Raw genomic sequence first — 20289 nt, forward strand, 5'->3', positions numbered from 1 at the left:
TGTACTTCCTCCACACCTCACCTCATGCCAAGTGGCAACTCAAACACCATTTTCTACATGCAGCCTTTCATGATTCTTCTACCTTTCAACAAATACTAATGTTAGGTCTTCCAAAACTGTTGCATTTAACCACTCTAACCTATACTTATATTATACTTACTCCCCTTATATTTATGCTGCATATTTTTGTATACAGACTGGTCTTGTTCTTTACAAACAGGATTGTTTCATTCTTTGTACTTGAACTGCAATACCTAACACAGGACCTGACACATAAAATAAATAAATACTTAAATACCTATAGACTGATCAGTTTGTAGTCAGAGGGTCTCAGTTCCCAGTTCCAATCCTGGCTCTGACACTTACTACCTTTGCAACCTTGGGCAGTCTCTCAAAACCCCTATAAAATGAGGGTTTGGGACAAAATGGCCTCCACCATCCCCTCCGACTCTAAATCTATCGTCCTACAATAAGTAATATTTTTGAAATACATGAGAGAAGACAGAAAGGCAAGGTTATACAAAGCATAATACAGACTACAAGGAGTCCTTCAAAGAGAATGATAAGAAATGAGGATGGATAGGAAGGTTGTAGAGTCTCTAAGGTCAAGAGTATAGAGTTTTTTCCTGTACGCAAGGGAGGTCCATTGTAGGTTTCTGAATTTGGGATTGATAAGATGAAAATGGCAGTTGAGGAAGTTTATTCTTCTGTGAGCACAGGACTGTAACGGAACAACACTGTATTATAAGAAATGACAAAAGAGTTTCAGAGAACCTAGGAAGACTTCTATGAACTGATGCAGAATGAAGGGAGAAGAGTCAAAAGAACAATGTGTACAATAGCAACATTATTGAATACTGAAAGAAAGATGACAGATTCAAGATGCTGCATTTTTTTTTGGACACAGTCAATGTGGGAACTTGTTTTATTTGAGTTTATTTGTTACAAGGGCTTTGATTTTTTTTTCTTTTTTCTTCTCAGTGGTAGAGAATGGAAGTGGAGGGAAAGGATGGGATATGGTGGTAAGAGGGGAAAAAAAAAATCAAGATCATTAAGGTATTTTTAATACCAAGAAAGGAATTGAAGGAAGACCAAAGAAGCACAGAGAATTTCAATTACCAAGGTACAAATTAACCTTAACACCAGTTGAGTAATTAAAAAGGCGTTTTGATTTAAAAAATATGTTGGGGGAAGGGCCAATTTGCTTTTATAAACTTTTCTTTTCAAATATTTGTGCAAAACATAATTATTATAAATACAATAAAATAAAAAGATCCAAGAATTAAATGGGGCCTACTTTGGCTGCTCCCATTTCTAAGAAATGCAATTTTTAAAAATATTTTTAAGAGGTCCAATGAGTTGTACAGATATACCATGACTGAGCTACTGATCAGGAGTTCCCCATTCCCCTTAATGGAATTGCACCAATCCAGTCAGTGAAATTCAGGCCATAATACCTCATAGAACCTATTAGTAGTATCTCCTCCCTTCTTTTTTGATGGGAACTGTAATTTCATTTCGTTGATATAGGAAGTTCTCACTGAGGAATTTTCTTTTCTGATGTAGACTGGCATCTTCTTTATAATTTATGGTCTCAGACAGGGAATCCTTAATCTAGGATATATGAGCTTTCTAAAAAATATTTTGATGACTGCATTTCAATATGACTCATTTCCTTCACAATCCTGTATATTTTATTTTATGCATTCAAAAATATTATTCTAAGAAGAGGCCCATAAACTTCACCAGGACTATGAAAGGAGGTCATAGGGCATTCTGAAAAGGTCAAGAATTTCGACCTTAGAGGGTTTCATTGGGGCTTGAGTGGTTAAGTGACTTGGCCAGGGTCGCGGATCCTGCATGTGTCACAAGCTTCCACCGTAACTAGTTCTTGTGTAATTTCAACAGGCCAGCAAATGTTCAGCCTGCTAAGAATAAATGACCTCTTGCTCTTTCTATACTAGGATTGTACCAATAAAAAGACTTATGTGATTTTTACTAAGATAGCACATTTTGAGAGACAGAGGAATCATGGAGGGGATTTCTTTTGGTTTCACTTTAAGAAGTGAAACAAAACAGGCTGTTCAGAAGTCTCCGAGCCATGATTGGGGAGGGTGTGCTCTGACAAAGGGCAGTTCAGCAAAGAGGGCATTTCCCAAAGTGGACAGATTTGTTCTCCGTATCCCCACTGTCAGTAAGTGCCCAGCTGAAAGCGGCTGACCATCCCACACCTGCCAACCCGCCACTACCCAGCAGTTAAACTGTGCCAAAGCTGTCTGTGCCTTTGCCAGACAGTCCTTGCAGAGCAAAGGACTTGTCCCTCTATTCCAGAAAATTCAGAGATCTCAAGTTCCCAGGTAGTTCCCAAAGGACTCCCTCATTACCTGCCTTCCCCATACCTTCCGATCTGAGCTGCTACACCTTGAGAACGAGGGACAGGGATGGCAGGTCAGCACCCACAACTGCAGCAACAGCTCGGGTCACATCAGAAGTCCCTCTAGAGTGGAGGCAGTCACCCTGAGGAGGTGGGACTTACCTCGAAGCCTAGGCGGGGCCATTGGCACCAAACAGCCCCTCTCCTTTTCTTGGAAATCACGTGAAGATCGGTGGGAGGAGAAGGAAAAGGAAAAGGAAAAGGAAGAGAACACCCAGTATCTGTCCATGTTTTTGTCTCCTTCTGTAAGCCAGCTCCTTCCCAAAAGGCCGTTATGTACAAATGGAGTTTCTCAACCTCCCAGTTTGTGGTTCCCTAAGTCCACTGTGGGGTTTCTCATTTCCCTGAAGGAAATATCCAGGTTGAGGGGCAAGTAGTGGGAGGAAAGGGGAGCAACCAGGGTTTGGGCTTTGTTTGGGGGTTTTTTCAGAATCGCACCCAGGTCTAGGTGCTTTCACTTTACAAACGTATGACTTTGTTTCAAAACAGGTTTGGTTTTGGTTTTGTTAATTTACTTTAATGAGTGGCCTGGGGCTGTTGTTACTTTAATGACTAAACATCTTGTTTTAATCAAATATTTTTCAATTAGTGAATATTTTTCTCTTTCTCTTCCCTTTCCATTCCTTTCCATTGAAAAAGAAAAAAGAACAAAACTTTTGTACCAAAAATACATAGTCAGCCAAAACTAATTCCCACTTTGCTCATGTCAAAAAATGTACCTCTCATTCTGTATACTTTGTCTGATGTGGACAGCATTATTCCTCATTAGTCTTCTGGAATGGTAATTGGTCAAAGTTCTTAGCATAGACTATATACTACCCAGGTATTTCCTTTAAAAAAATAAAAAGAAAAGATAGCTTTTATGTCATCAAACAGAAAGAAACCTCAAAGTAGAACCATAGATTTGGAGCTGGAAGAAAATTTAGTGTAATTTCCACTATGGTTCATCAATCCCAAGCCACCAAACCAGACCATGCTTCACATCCCATCCAGCTAATCCCTGCACCCAGAAGAGTAATGCCTCTTTCCCTTTCCACCTGAGCTCAGTAATCAAATCAATACTACAATACTATCATCTTCACAGGAAAAGGTCCATCAATTGACTGCCTTATGAATTATTTGACTGTGTCAGTGCTTCCAAACATATTTTCCTTTCCAGTCTCCTATTCCATACAAGCCTTGTCTCCCCTTATTAAAATCTAAGTTTCCAAAGCCAGGGACTCTCACTTTTCTATTTGTATAACCAGTATTTAGCAGAGTACCTAGCATATAGTAAGTTCTTAATAAATGCTTTTCATTCATTCATTCAACTTTGATTTTACTGATGAGGAAACTGAGACCTATGGTGATTAAATGATGTGCCCAAAATTTGTAGCTAAGTTCTCAAAATAGTGATCTTGCGGGATCAGGAAGCTTTAGTCAGTCAACAAGCATTTATTAAACATGTACTGTGTGCCAGATACTGTATTAAACTCTAGGGATAGAAAGGCAAAAACAGTTCTTGCCTTCAAGGAATTCACATTCTAGTGGAGAAGACAATACATATATAAGACCCTAGATTTTAGACGGATCAGGAAAAACTTCTAGCTGAAGGTGAAGATTTTAGCTGATACTTGAAGGAAGTCAGGGAACTCGGATATGGAGATGAGAAAGGAAAGCATTCAAGGTATGGGGGGACAGTCAATGAAAACGTACAGGAATAAAGAAGATGAAGTGTGTGTGAGAGGAACAGTAAGGAGGCCCAGGTAACCATTACAGAATATGTGGAAGAGAGTAATGTACAAGACTGGAAAGATAGGAAGGAGCCAGACTATGAATAGCTCCTGGAAGCCATAGAGAATCATTGGCATTTATTAAATAGGGAGTGACATGATCAAATCTGAGCTTCAGGAAGATCAATTTGGCAGTTGAGTAGAAGAGTGGCTATAATGCAGAAAGACTTGAGGAAGAGAGATCACCCAAAAGGTATTGTACTAGTTCAGGTATAAAATGATAAGGGGATTGCACTAGTGTGTTGGCTGGGTAAGAGTAAAGAAAAGGTGTATAGGAGAGACATTGCAAAGGTAGAATCAATAAGACTTAGCAACAGATTGGATATGGGAGTTGTGTTCATCCTTCGTTTTCAAAGAGGACAATGACATCAGAGAAATGATGACATGACTTGCACTTGACTTGGTTTTGAGTGAGGGAGGGCTGTGCAGGTCACCAGCCTCACTTCTCCTCCACAGCCATCTGAATCTAGTGACCAGATATTTATTATGATGACTGAAGACAGCCGAGGATTCAATGGGAGACCTTGGTCTTTTTCTGATATGGGAGTAGGGAGAATGAGAAAGAGGGAGAACTCAAGGATAAGTTCTCCTAAGTTGCAAGCGTAGGTGACTGAGAGGATGATGGTACCCTTGACAGAAGTAAGGAAGTTTAGAAGAGCATTGCAAATGGGGAGAAAGATAATGATTCTGTTTTGGAAATGTTGAGTTTAAAATGTCTATGAGACATCCAGTTTGAGATGGCAAATAGGCAGTTGGAGATGCTGAAATGTTGGTCAGAAGAGGTTAGTGCAAGATAACTCTGAAAATCTTCTGCAGGAAGATGATAATTAAATCCATGGGAGCTGATGGGATCACCAAGCAAAACAGTATAGAGGAAAAAGAAAAGAGAACCCAGGAAAAAGCCTTGGGGGACACCCATCATTATCTGGCATGATCTGGATGAAGATTCAGCAAAAAAAAGCAAGAACAAGCAGTCCTACAGGTAGGATGAGAGCCAGGAGAGAACAGTGTTGAGAAAGTCTAGAAAGATGAGAGCATCAAAGAGAAGAGTAATTGACAGGGTCAACTGGAAGAGTTAGAGGAAAGGAAGTGGAGGCACTGAATGTAGATGACTCTCTCAAGAAGTTCAGCCATGAAAGGGAGAAGAGTTCCAGGACAATAGCTATCAGAGATAGACAGATCAAGTGGGAGGTTTTGAGAATGAGGGACATGTGGGCATATTTGTTGGCATAAGGAAAGTGCCAGTTGACAGGAAGGAATTAAAGATTAGTGGGAGAGTGGGGATGACTGAACTACATTCTCAAATAACTGCTAAGTAAAATTTTCTGTAGTGATTGCAAGAGATGGTACAAGTCATTGTAGAAGTTTACTATTTGTGAACAGGAGGGAAACTCTAACTTTAATAATTTGATACCATTATTATACATTTTATTTGACTAGAGTTTTGCTGTCATCTAATGTTAAACTTAAATTTTTTTATTTAAATACTGATAGCCATTGTATACAATATTCCTTTGGCTCTTTGTTTGCTTGGTATCACTTCCAACAGCAAGTCTACCCATGTTTCCTTGAATTGTTCATATTTGCTTCTCCTTATTTTGCAATAATATTCCATTACATTCACATAGTACAATTTGTTTAGCCATTCTCTTGTCACTGGAAGGTTTGTTTCCAGTTTTTTCTATGATAAATACTGCTGCTTCTGTGAGTATTTTCACACATATGGCTCTTTTCTTGCTGTCAGTAACCACCATGGGGTTAAAATGGTAGAATTGCTAGGTCAAAAGAGATGAAAAATTTAGTAATATTTCTTGTGCAATTATAAACTACTTTCTTGAATGGTTGAACCAGTTTGCAACTCCATCAGCACTGCCAATATATTTCTGATTAAACTTTGGTTTATTTAAAACATAAACCAGTGGTTCTCAAAATTTTATTCGTCATGATACAATACATTCTTATTATTTACCGAGAGGAATCAAATATGTGCATGTGATTGGAAGTGTGAATTCCATACAACTTGTGACAAACTTAGTAGAACATTAGTGTATTCTCCCATCCCCACACACACTCTTTAAGAACCACTGATATATGATACCTAGACAGACAGCACTGATATGCTGTTTGATTGTGCTAAAATTTCTTTTTTTCTCTTTCTTTCTTTCATCATGTTAGAAGAAATGACTTCCTAGGTAAGAGAAAGGGGAAAATGTATTCAGAAATAAAGATAATATAGAAACAAAAGATACTAATAAAGATAAACTAAAAATTACAGAGGGCAAAAATAATAATAAAACAGTCAACATGCATTTATTAAGCACTTATTTGGTGAACAACACTGTGTATAAAAGTAAAAAAATGAAATAATCCTTGCTCTCAAGGACTCTCAACTTCCATTCTATTAGTAGAAACAATGTTGTATGTATATATGATATGTATAAATATATACACACAATTGCATATGTGTATATTTTATATCCGTGTGTGTGTGTGTGTGTGTGTGTGTGTGTGTGTGTGTACACATTAGGAAGGGAGGGCACTGCCACTTGGGGCAGTCGGGAAAGGCTTCCTGAAGAAAGTGATATTTAAGCTGAATTTTGAAGAAAATAAAGGATTCTATGAAGTAGAAATGAGGAGGAATGAGCACTGTGTCCATCGGTGATGTCAGGTGCTGAGGCAGGAAGACTGCAAGTGGAGTGCTGAATGCATGAAATAGGGAAAAGGGCAATTTGGCTCGATTGTAAAGTGCAAGATGGGAAGTAATCTATAATGAGGTTGTTAGATTGCCTTTTAGGCAGTTGGGGAATGCTTTAAAAATGATGGCACATGAATGAAATGGAATATTATTGTAGGGTAAAAAATTGACCAAAGAGACTCCTAAGTCATATGAATTGACAGGGTAAAGAGAGTAAAGGACAGAAACATTGTTAAGTTGTGATTTTTTTTGTCTTTTGCTAGAACTATAGTATTATGTTCCTTCAGCTACTTTAATTCTTTTTTCGAAAGGTGATACTGTTCCTACCTGCTCTCTTCCCCTTGCCCCTATTCCCCTTTCCTCATTTTTTATCCGTTTCCCTTTGGAGTTTTATTAGTTCCTTTTTCTCTCTGGCTTTTTTCTGGTTATATTCCCTCCTCTTTTTTTTCCTCCCACTTAGTTGATCCCCCCTTCTTCTCCTCCCCTTCAGCTGGTCCTATTCATTAATTTGTTTCTTTCAGTTCATTTTTCGCACATTTCCATAAAGGATTTCTCTCACTCCCTTCATTATTCATCCTCCCTTTCTCACTACTCTAGACTCCCATTCTCTGATTCATGACCCCTATAATTATCTGATCTTTCTTTTCTCTTAATTCCTCAGTAGTCAAAGCTTCCAAGGTAATCAGTTTTAGGCTCTCCCCTCTCTAGGCACTTTCCACCACGGCCTTGTGGGGGCTTGCCCCCAGACTTACTTCTCTTTTCCATTGTTTCATACTCCCAGAATAAAGACAATTATTCAGGTGTCAGAGAGAACACTAACCCATGGGAGGGCACCTCCACTACCATCCCTAATCTCTAACCTCTATTAGTTACTTTTTTCCCCCACTTTTGCCTCCAAGTCTCTTCCATAAATTCATGATCTCCTACTCCCTGAGGTGGTAGTTGACCCCAGAAATTCCGATCTCCGGGCCCTACCCCCATTTTGGAAGAGTAGACTTTCAAGCACTCAATCCCCCAGGCCTCACCCAGTGTAAGGTCCTCATCTCCCTTCACAGACTACCTCTATTCACCCATAGAAGCATTCCTCCCTAGGATCCCCTCCTACCAGAAGAGTAAGACCTCCTTCCTTCCTCCTTCCCATTGTCGGTATTCCCTTCCCTCCCCTCAACTTCCTCACCACCCTTGTAGGGTCTTCTCTTTCTGAAATCATAGAGGTCACTTCACCATCATTACTAGCTCTTGATTTGACCCTGGATCATCACACGCTCCTCTCTATCCCCTCCTCCCTTCCTCCCATTTCATGTTCTAATGTAGTTCCCCCGCAAAAAAGAAGAAGATTCACCTAAAGGGTGTTATTAGATTCTATCCATTATGCCTCAGTCTACCTCTTCACTGTTGGGCAGATAGGTGGCACAGTGGATAGAGTGGTGTGCCTGAAGTCTGGGGTTCTCATCTTCAATTCAAATCTGACCTTAAACACTTCCTAGCTGTGTGACCCTGGGCAAGTCACTTAACCCTGTTTGCCTCAGTTTCCTCACCTAGGAGAAGGAAATGGCCAATTGCTCCCATGTCTTTGTCAAGAAAATTCCAGTGGGGTCACAAAGAGTTGGACACAACTGAACAATAATAGCAAAAATTTCTTCACTGTTAGCTCTGCCAGATCTCTACCTTCCCTCCTGTCTGCTCCTGTACATTGAGAAGGAAGTCTCTTACTCTGTCTATGCTGGATGCATTGAATTCATTCCTCTTCATTTCTGTTGTTTGGAGTTTTTGAGAGGCAAATGATCTTTCAAGTTCAGGTTTTCTTTCTAAAAATGTTTTAAACTCTGCTTTATTATTTTTCACCTGTAGTTAATTCTTTATTATTGAATGGCTATTTTTCTTTCCACATGGAGTTAAGCTCAAATTTACAGAGAAGGTTAACCTGGGCAACATCTTGAGCTCTATGTCAGAGTTTTTGATCATAGAAGTAGAACACTTATTGGTGATGGTGAGATCTAGCATGTGACTATCTCTAGGTCTGACTGAGTGGAGTGGAGAAGTAGGTAATAAGATCGGAGTACATAAAAGAATTGAAGTTTAAGGTATTGGAGGGACTATCAACATGAATAATTAAGTCCCCTCATATAAGGGCAAGAATTGGGGAGGAGATGAGCCCAGGGATATTTATATATTGACTCATCCACTCATTCATTCAAAAATTTTCAGAGTAATCCAGGATTTTCCAAGCCTAGGAGATTCTATTATATCTTATTCCAGATAACCCAGTGTCAGAAAATACCACCACCACCACCAAAAAAAAACCCAAGAAAACCAAATTCCCATAATTAAAAAATTAAAATGTTTATGACATTTCGCAACAGGATTGAAATGTGTGCCAAATAAAAATAGCTATGGGATGCCAATCCACCCTGTGTATTTTTTTTTTTAAGTGTGACTGGAGAGAGCAGAATATCCATGAAACAATGGTAGAGTGAAAACTCCACGTAAGCAAGAATCTCAACTTTAGAGATTTGGAGAAATCTCTGCGATTGTATAATCCTGATTCATCGAGGGGGAGGGAGAAGTTTGGAAGCAAGACAGATAGTTTATTGTATGTCTTTTGCAATTTCCCTAAGGAATTGTGGAGATGAGAAAGCTGTAATGTTTTATTTGTTTCTATGTACAAAGTCCCACAACAACCTAAGCCTTTCTTGTCAAACTAATTTTGTTTTGTTGTGAAGATAGTAAATAAATACTTCACTAGGTGTGAACATTTACTGTCCTTATAAAAACAGCTGGTCTATTTCAAGAATTCCCATTTCCCTTAATAATACTCAGAGAACCAAGTTGCAAGAGTGATTGTTTAACAGCTATACTGAGGGGGAATCGTCATTAAGACATAAAAGCACCAACTCCATTTTGTAGTACTTGAAAAAATAAGCCAGTGGAGGTAGATTATAAGATTTTGGAAACTAATTCACTTTTCATTTTATTTCTCATATTTTTAAGGATAAAGTTCACATCTTTGAGGAATTCTTTCTGCAATCTTACCACCACAGTTAAAAACTTTGATAGTCCTCCTCTTTCGAACTATACTTATGGTAGGTCAGACCATTACTTGGGTTGAAACAGAAAATCAGAGTTTTCCAGCTGGAAGCCCTTTACCCATATCTAGTCATGAGTCCCTTCAACAGTGGAATGCTGGTGTGTTCCATATGCTATGAATTAGCATTGGGTGAGAAAAATGTCAATACTGGCAATATTTTCCTCTCTAAATTATTAAACATGAAATTATGCACATTCTCAAAATATTTTACTACATGTAGCCATTTTCATATATAAAATAGGCTTCATTGTCTCTATATTGTGCTGAAATTTCCCTAACTTTCCCTCTCTTATATATCAGTTCTATCAATATATTTCAAGTTGCAGAAATATTCTCTTGTCAAATAGGGTTGGGAAGCATTGGTTCATTCCAGTCTATTTATTTTACAGATAAGTAACCTCAGGCCTCAAAAGATTTGATTTGCCTAAATCATTGCCTTGGTAGGGGGACAACTGGAATCATATCCCCTGGTAATTTGATACCTGGGGCAGGGCTCTTACGCTGATTGAGTTTCTACATAGAAGAAACTGAACAGATAAAGTTTAAACTTGTTTCAAGTTTTAAGTATTTGTTAATATGCACTTAGGAATTTTTGTGTGTCTTAAACATTTCTTTTATGGTGGAAGAAATAAATAGCTATCCTACACCTGATATCCACTTTGTATTTTGAGTATTATTCTAGAAGAGACCCTTTTATTTCCTTTCAGGGAGACTCTAAACATGAGCCACACCAAAACTTTATTACTGAAACTTTCCCAAGGTTCTTCTCCAGTATAGGAGTTTCTACTGCCTTTCATCCCACTTTCTTCTTAGCTCTCTAAAGTCTGTCTTCTGACTTCATCATTCAACCAAAAATGCTCTCTTCAAACTTATCAATGATCTCTTAAGTCCCAAATCTAGTGACCTTTTCTCAATCCTCAATTTTCTTAACTGTTTTGAAGCCTCTGACACAAATGAGCATCCTCTTTATCTTGTTTTCCTCCCTGTATGACCACTCCTCCCTAGTTTGTCTTGGCAGATCTTGCATACCTACTAACCCTGGGTGTCTTGGACCACCAAGTGATCTCTTCAGTTCCAGTGGTCAATCTCTATCCTGATGATTATCTCCTGCTGCCTATTGAATATCTCAAACTGGGTGTCCCATAGACATCTTAAACTCAACATGTCCAAAACAGAACTCATTATCTTTTCTCCCAAATCCTCCCTTCTTCCAAATACCCTGATTAATGTTAAGGGTACTGCCATCTTCCTAGTCATCCAGGCTCTTCCCAGGCTTACTTTCCACATCCAATCTGTTGCCAAGTCCTATGGTTTTTACCTTCTAATAACTTTCATATATGCCCCCTTTTCTCCTTACACTGCCACCACCTTAGTGAAGGCCCTCCTCCCTTTGCACCTAAACTATTGTGATAGCCTGCTGGCTGGTTTTCCTGTCACAAGTCTATCCTCACTGCAGTTCACCCTCCACTTGACTCAGCTGTCAAATTGATATTCCTAAAGTAAACATCCAACCATGTCATTCCCTGCCTACTCAATAAACTCCAGTGGCTCCTAACGGCCTCCAGGATAACATATAAAATTCTTTGTTTGGCAAAGCCCTTCATAATTTGGCCCTTCCCTGCCTTTCTAATTTCTCATACCCTATTCATTCTTATGTACTCTGCAATCCAGTGACACTGACCTCCTTGCTGTTCCATATGCAAGATAGTCTATCTCCTGACTTATATGTATTTTCACCTGGATTCACCTCACACCTGGAATTTTCTCCTTCCTTTTCTCCTTCTCTTGGTTTCCCTGACTTCCTTCAATCCCAGCTTAAACCCCAGTTTCTACAAGAGATCTTTTCTGATCCCTCTTAATGCTAGTGTCTTCTCTTTGTTAATTAGCTCAAATTTATCCTGTGCTTAGCTTGTGTGTGTGCGTGTTTGTGTGTATGTGTATATGTTTGTCCTTTGTTGCCAAAGAAGACCACGCCATCAGAGAAATAATGACCTGACTTGCACTTGACTTTGAGTGAGGGAGGGTTGTGCAGGCCACCAGCCTCACTTCTCTTCCAGATTCATCTGAATCCAGTGACTACATATTCATCAGGATGACTGGAGATGACCCAGGATGAAAAAATTGGGGTTAAGGGACTTGCCCAAGCTCACACAGCTAGTGAGTGTCAAGGGTCTGAGGTGAAATTTGAACTCAGGTCCTCCTGACTCCTGTACTGGTGCTCTATCCACTGCACCACCTAGCTGCTCTTCCACCTCGCACTAGACAAACTGACAAAGATGCTTAAACAGGAATGACCAAGGCTGGAAGGACTACAAAGACAGGCCCACTGGTAGAGCTGGGAACTGGTACAAGCATCTGGAGACTACTCTGCCTGCTCTTTGACCTCTGCTGTGGAGGGGAATACTAAGATACTAAGATATGGGATACTAAGACCATAGGCATCGATAAAGTATTTCTTAAAAGGCTATAAAAGTTTAACTTCATCAATAATGTAAAGATGCCTGGACTTGATGATTCCACAGGTAGAGAGGAGATTGTTTAATGCCACAAGAATCCTCAGAGCTCAAGCAGCATCCAAGTGGTCACTTCTCAGACTGCACACGGTGTCTCCCCATGAGACTGCAAGCTCCTCATGGACCAGGATTGTCTTCTTTTGTTGTTGTTTAGGTGAGAGTTAAGTAACTTACTCAGGGTTCCATAGCTAGTACCAGTCTGAAACTTTGAACTTGGGTCCTCCTGATTCCAGGACTGTGCTGTGTCCACTGCACTACCTAGCTGTCTGTCCCCTACAGATTATCTCTTGCCTTTTTTGTATCCCCAGCACTTAGCCCAGTGCCTGACACATAGTAACCACTTGATAAATTCTAGTTTGTTGATCAGTCACCAAGAGTACATGACACCCAACTCCTTTATTTTGAGTCAGGGTGTCTTAGGCTTGAACCTAGTCTATATGCTTCTAGAACAGGAGCTCTTTGTGAGAGGGAGGTACTCCTTGCGCCGTGGATGACAATAATTTTTAGAGGTAATGGTAGCATTGACAGGCAATGGGGCATAGTAGATAAGGGACCTACCTTGGAATTAGGAAGACATGAGTTTAAAGTTCTGCTTCTGACAAACAGCAATTTTATTGCCATGAGCAAATAATTTAACCTCTCAGTGCTTTGGGATTACTCTAAGAGTGGAAATTACAGAGAATGTGTTGACCTTTATGATTCCCAAGCAGAAGTAGTTTCTATACTGGGAATCCCCTCAATTTATGAAAAAGGGCAGAGGGGAGATATTACCTGTAACTATTTACTTATTTGTCCTATACTTATGCCTCAATAACCTATATGAAAGCTATTCTTGGCCCCTATAGTAACTTTTTCTACTAGGCTCATTTCCCCAACCGTGTTCAGTTACCTTTCTACCTAATCTTGAGCCCAAGGTTTGCCATCTTGATGTTCCATTAGCCATTACGGTAGAATCCCAGGAGGATATACCACAGTTCTTGATGATCAAGTCTTCATCAATGAGCTACGCTTTCTCATCTCCTCCCTCCTCCTTCACGCTCCTGCCCCACAAACATCTGAATATTGTCTCTAAAGAAAACTACAAAACATTGTGCTGATTTTACCTACTATAAATTTGTAATGTGTCACCTTAGTGAATCCTCAGTGCTACTTGCCATTCTTTCTATTGTCTTATCAATTCTTTATCTCTCTGAGAAACTCTTTTCTCTCCCCTCAGGCCTCCGACCATAACTCTATCCCTGCAACATTTGCATGAATTATTATATTTACTAAGAAGATTAAGACTATCAGAAAATATCTGTGGCAAGTCCCTCTTCCAAGCCGCCAAACTCCTCAATAACAACTTCTACTCTCTCTCCTTTTCCTTATCCCTCTTTTGTCTCGCTGTACCTTTGATCCACTTTTCCACTAGCCTTCTGTAAGACCTTGTTCCAACAATCCCCCCCTTCTTTCTCATGTGCTTTCTGTCTCTCCGTCTTTGCTCGAGTTTTTCTTCTGCCCACAGATATTCTTAAGATTTCCCTTTGGTGTGATCGATTGTTGCTGTTCAGTCATGCCCAACTCTCAGTAACCCCAATTTGAGGTTTTCTTGGCAGAGATAATGGAGTGTCTTCCCATTTCCTTCTCCAGATTATTTTACAGATGAGGCAAACAGGGTTAAGTGACTTGCCCAGTGTCACACAGCATCTGAGATGTAATTTGAAAACTCGGGTCTTTCTGACTTCACTGATCTACCAAGCTGCCCCTATGTGATCTATCATAGCATGATATTTAAAGGGAGAAGGGTCCTTAAGGGTGATCAAGAACAACCCATCCCCCTCAATTTATCAGTGAGAAAACTGTGGCCTGAAGAGGTTCAGTGATTTCAGATTCTCTGGAGGTAAAAAGGCATGAGTGCTAAGGTAAAGTTTTCCCATGTTGATCCTGCTTATCATTCACATTAAAGCATTCATTAAAGTCTAAGCACATCCTAGGATGTAGGGCTGGAAGGACCCTTTATACCTAACCCTAAGTCCTGTCTAGTCCAACTCTCTCATTTCACAGATAAGGATATTGGATGTGGGAGAGATGAAGTAATTTACTGTGGTCAGTCAAGATTCTGGATTCAACCACACTTCCTCTGACTCCAGTTCCTGTGCTTTTCCCACAGTGCCACAGCAGCTTCTTGTACGTGTAGCTGGTTAATTGTATCAGTAAGTGGGATGCTGGCTACACCCTTGAGTCTTTGAAGTAGTCATACGTCATTCATGAATTGTTTGGTTATAACCTAAGCCACAAATTCGACTTGAACTTCTTCCATATTCATGAAAATGTCTAGGTTATTATCTGGTGTGAATTACTTGATGCTTTCTAAAACTTTAACTGTGACCAAAGGTTTTCCCACATTGATTACATTCATAGGGCTTTTCTCTAGTATGAATTTTCTAATAAGATAGGAGCTTCCTCTAAAGATTTCCTACATTTGTTACATTCTATACATTCAGTATAGATTTTCAGGTATTTAAAAATGGTACCTACTCTGGGCAAGACTTTCTCACATTTGCTATACTTAATTTTACTTTAGTGCAAATTATTTGGTGTCAAATAAGATTTGTGTGACAACTAAAGGTCTTTTCATATTAATTGCTTACATAAAATTTTTCTCCAATCTCAATTGACTAATGTGCTAACAAATTTGAGCTTTGACTGAAGGTTTTCCTATAGTGATTTCACTCTTCCCTGTAACATGGATTCCTAGTAGTGAGTCACTTTAGAGCTATGAATAAAGGTTTTTCCCATATTTCATTACATTCAAAGTGTTTCTCACCAATATGAATTAACTGCTGTTTTCCCTGGTATTTGACTCACAGTTTTATCATGTTCATTACATATGGAAGATTTCTTTCCAGTATAAATTACCTCATATCAAATTAGATTAAGGAAGTAGTGACACAGGATGGAAGGAGTACCAGCTTTGGATCTGGGGAAGGACAGTTAATTGGAATACTGCTTCTTATGTTTATTATCTGTGTAAACTTGGCAAAGTCATTCACCTAGGTGGTGCAGCAGGTAGAGTACTTAACTGAGTCAGAAAGACTGAGTTCAAATGCCAATTCTACCACTTATTAACTGAGTGTCTCTGGGAAAGTAATTTAACCTCTCTTAGTCTCTTCATCTTAGTTTCTTCATCTGTAAGATAAAGGGATTGGCCTTGATGGCTTCTAAGATCCTTTCCTGCTTTAAATCTTTGACCCATGACCTAATAGGGAATCATTAAGGGTATGTACTCTGACTAAAGGCTTTACCTCATTACCTTCAAAGAGGTTTTCTCCAGTAGGAATTCTATGATATTAAAAAAAAAGGTAAAAATCACAGTAATCTACTGTTTGATAAATCCAAAGGCTCCAGCTTCTGGCTGAAAATTCACTATTTGACAAAAACCGCTGGGAAAACTGGAAAATAGTATGGTAGAAAGTGTTTATAGACCAACATCTTACACCATATACCAAAATAAAATCAAGATGGCTACACAATTTAGATATAAAGGTTGATACTATAAGCAAACTGTGAGAACAGGAAATAATTTACCTGCCAAATTTATGGAGAACAGAAGAAGCTATGACCAAATAAGAGACAGAGAACATTATGAAAGGCAAAATGGATAATTTTGATTATATTAAATTGAAAATTTTTTGCATATATAAAACCAATACAACCAAGATTGGGAAGGAAGCAGAAAACTGGGAAAGAATTTTTACAGCCAGAATCTCTGATAATCCTCATTTCTAAAACATATAGGGAACTCAGTCAAATTTATAAGAGTACAAGTCATTCTGTCAAATATATGAACAGTCAGTTTTCAGAGGATGAAATTAAAGCTATTTATAAAATTCTCTAAAACACTATGGATTAGAGAAATGTAAATCAAAATAACTCTTAGGTACCACACCACACCTATCAGATTGGCTAATAAAACAGGAAAATGATAAATGTTGGGGAAGATGAGGGAAAATTGGAATACTAATGCATTGTTGATGGAGTTGTGAACTGATTCAACCATTCTGGAGAGCAATTTGGAACTATGCCCAAAGAGCTATAAAATGTGCATACCCTTTGACCTAGCAATACCCCTTCTAGGGCTGTATCCCCCAAAGATCATAAAAATGGGAAAAGGACCCACAATGTACAAAAATATTTATAATAGCTCTTTTTGTGGTGGCCAAAAATTGGAAATTGAGGAGATACCCATTAATTGGGGAATGGCTGAACAAGTTGTGGCATATGAATGTAAAGGAATGCTATTGTGCTATAAGAAATGATGAGCAGGCAGACTTCAGAAACAGAAATATATGAACTGATGCTGAGTGAAGTGAGCACAGCCAAGAGAACATTGCACACAGTAACAGTCACATCGATCAACTTTGATAGACTTGGCTCTCTTCAGAAATGCAAGGATCTAAGAGAATTCCAAAAGACTCATGATGGAAAATGCTGTGCATGTCCAGAGAAAGAACTGTGGAATCTGAATGTACATGAAAACATACTATTTTCTCTCTTTTTTGTTATGTTTTGTTTCTTTCTAATGGTTTCTCCAATTGGTTCTAATTCTTCTTTATAACAAGACTAAGGTGAAAATATGTTCAATATGAATATATGTGTAGAGTCTATACAGATTACACACCATCAGGGGAGGGGTAGGGCAGTGGAGAAAATTTAAAACTCAAAAGCTTATGGAACTGAATGTTGAAAACTAAAAATAAATGAATTAATATATTTTTTAAAAAGCTAAGAGTCTTTCATTACAAGTTTCTCATTCTGGTCTTGCTAACTACCTCATAGACTGCACTCTACACATATTCACCATTAATCACTGCTTTGTTGGACAGTAGATATGAAGTCTGTGTTGAATTAGTTTCTCTGATGGAAGCTGCTACATGTGTAATCTCTGTTGGCTGCTGCAGATACAGCCCCACTAGGCATGTGGCTGTAGAGCTTGCCTCTGCTTCTGGCTTCTGACTCTATCTGAAGGAATGTCCTCTACCATTCTCTGTCATCCTCTTTTACTTGGAAATTCAGAGGCTTGTTAGGTTTTTCAGAAGAACAACTGCCCTTACTCATCTAACCTTGAAATCCCCATTGGGAAAAAAAATTCTTCTTAACTGTTTCCTTTATGGAATGGTATTTCTGTTCTTTTCCAGAATCTTCCTTAGAAGGTCTTTTCCTCAAGAAAAGATTGTTTTCCCCAAGGGTCAAACTCATTGGATTACAGAAGGGTGTCTCCTAACAGGCAATGCTCTTTCAAATTTGATCTTTTCTTTGGACTCAATTTCCTCATCTAGAGGCCTAGGTCTCTGACTCTCTCTGACTCTCTCTCTCTCTCTCTCTCTCTCTCTCTCTCTCTCTCTCTCTCTCTCTCTCTCTCTCTTTCTCTCTCTCTCTCTCTCTCTTTCTCTCTCTCTCTCTCTCTCTCTCTCTCACTATATATATATATATATACACCTCTCTCTGTTTCTGTTTCTGTTTCTCTCTGACTTTATGTTTCTTCTGCTCTTTGATTGTCTCTATCTCTATCTTTCTGTTTCTCTGTCTCCATCTCTGTATTTCTCTCTATCTCTATTTCCTATTTACCTCTGTTCCTCTTTGTGTCTCTGTCTCTCTATCTCCTGTATCTCTTTGTCTCTCTGTCTCTGTCTCTTGTCTTTGTCTCTTTTTCTTTCAGCCTATCTCTGTCTCGATGTCTCACTATCTCTGTATTTCACCATTTCTCTCTCTGTCACATTCTAACTTTTGGTGGTTATTTCTTCTTGCTCTGGACTGGGTCTAACTCAGGCAAGTTTAAGTTCACTGATATGCCATTCAACAGTTAACAAAAAGCAATTTACTTAGCTATATAGGGAGAAAGATAATTAGCAAGGATAGGCATTGAGACATCTTGAGCTAATTAAACTGAGTAAAGCTTCCTCCCCTGAGTTGCCAGTGGTGATCCACCAACCCTGGTGCTCCTTGTGGCTGCTTTGGATTCAGGCAATGAGAACTTGTTATCAGCAGTGCAATCAGAGGCATTATACTTCTTGATTATACTAAAACAAAAACAGCAAAACATCCTAATTTGATTGCCCTTACATGCTTTGTAATTACACTCTTCTCACTTAATGGACATATGTTTGATCTCCTTAATTAGATTATGAACTCTTTAGAACTGGAAACCATACTTCTTATTACTGGTGGCTTGGTGACCTGGTAGCTGAGCTCTGAACCTCTTGTTAGGAAGACCTGAGTTCAAATCTAGCCTCATATACTTAATTAGCTATGTAACTTTGGGCAAGTCATTTGCCTCTATCTACTTGAGCTTCCTTCATGTGTAAAATTAGGAGAATAGCACCTACTTTCTAGGTTTGTTGTGAGATAAGTATTTTGCAAACCATAAAGCACTAATTATTGCTAATAGAACCCTGGGCCTGGAATCAGGAAGACCTGAGTTCAAAACCTGCTTTAGACATCTTGCATAAGTCACTTATCTTCTGTTTGCCTTAATCCACTAGAGAAGGAAATGGCAGGCCACTCCAGTATCTTTGCCAAAAACAGCATCAACAACAACAAAAAAATGGACAATATTGTCATGTTATTCCTCAGAGTCATAAAGAATCGAACACAACTGAACAACAATTAATTCTTAGTGTTACGATTGTTGTTACTATTGTTGTTAAATGTAGTCCCTACTCTGAAAACAAATTGCTTCTCCCCTTAAAGTATTACCATGGAAATTTGATGGGCTGGAAGTATCTATATGCAAAGAACTAGACATTTCCTAACGTTCCCTAACTCCCCGTGGCTTTGGACCTTAAAGGACTTTTGCAGAGGCAGCAGCTGTTCATACAGTGGAAAAATAGAGAAGGAATGTAGTTGGCATCCATATTGACTGAGACTCCTTCATGCTCAACTGGACGCATACATGCATGCACGGTAACATAGGTCAGCAAAACCTCAGGGCCCAGAATGGACAAGAAGTGCTAACAATCAAAAGCTGTGCACTAGCCAAGTGACTATAAGGAAGACATTTAGCTTACTGACAGCCTCAGTTTGCTCTTGTGTAGAATGAGAATAACAATATACTACCGTAGGATTCATAGGATCATAAATTTAGAGTAGGTAAAAGTTGTGTAATCCAACCCTGTCATTTTGTATATAAGAAAGGGAGAGATTAAGAGAAATTAAGTAATTTCCCCAGGTCATATTTAGTAATATATTAAGGTAGTAAATTCAGAGCCAGAGCTTAAAGCCTGGCCCTCTGATTCCAAGTTCAATCAAAGACTTTGTAAATTGTAAGCACAAGCTAAATCACCATCCCCTTCACAGGATTGTTATGAGGGTCAAATGAAATGGGTAATAAAGGTCTTGTAAACTATAAACACTGTAGGAATGTGAACTATTATTAGTATACAATATGTCTGTAAGAGTTAAAAAAAAAACACAAGCTACAACTAGAGTTAGGAAATATTATAGAGATCTAGAAACAGAAAATAATTCCAATAAAAGTCTCATTGCAATCAAGAGTTTCCTCTTGTGCTAAGGACTGTCTGAGCCAATGACTCAGTGTGTAACTTGTATGGTAGTCAACAAGTTTTGTATCAAGCAGCAAAACAAGTACTTTTGCCCAAGCTGTTAAAAATGGGTCATTGAATAGATTGCCTAACAATAATGAAATAACAGCATTTTAAAATACTGAAATTAATGTTTTTAAAAGTTACAGCTCATGGCTTAGTCATTAAAATAAGCATTCAGCTTCTGTTACCAATCAAAAGCAAACC

At 38.7% G+C, this 20289-nt stretch overlaps 1 protein-coding gene across 3 annotated transcripts in view; it reads right to left on the reverse strand.

The window, feature by feature from the left end:
- The window catches only part of NMI (N-myc and STAT interactor), a 36307-nt gene extending 33716 nt beyond the window's left edge, over nucleotides 1–2591 (reverse strand). The window contains exon 1 of one of the 3 annotated variants that reach the window (XM_072611935.1): nucleotides 2537–2591. In XM_072611935.1, the coding sequence (XP_072468036.1) occupies nucleotides 2537–2558 (22 nt within the window). In that variant the 5' untranslated portion in view covers nucleotides 2559–2591. Of the gene's footprint in view, nucleotides 1–2384 lie in introns of all 3 variants that reach the window. The other 2 variants (XM_072611936.1, XM_072611937.1) reach the window with 2 other exon arrangements.
- Nucleotides 2592–20289: the final 17698 nt, after the last annotated feature.

The sequence above is a fragment of the Notamacropus eugenii genome, chromosome 5, assembly GCF_028372415.1.
Source record: "Notamacropus eugenii isolate mMacEug1 chromosome 5, mMacEug1.pri_v2, whole genome shotgun sequence".
NCBI classification, from domain to species: Eukaryota; Metazoa; Chordata; class Mammalia; order Diprotodontia; family Macropodidae; genus Notamacropus; species Notamacropus eugenii.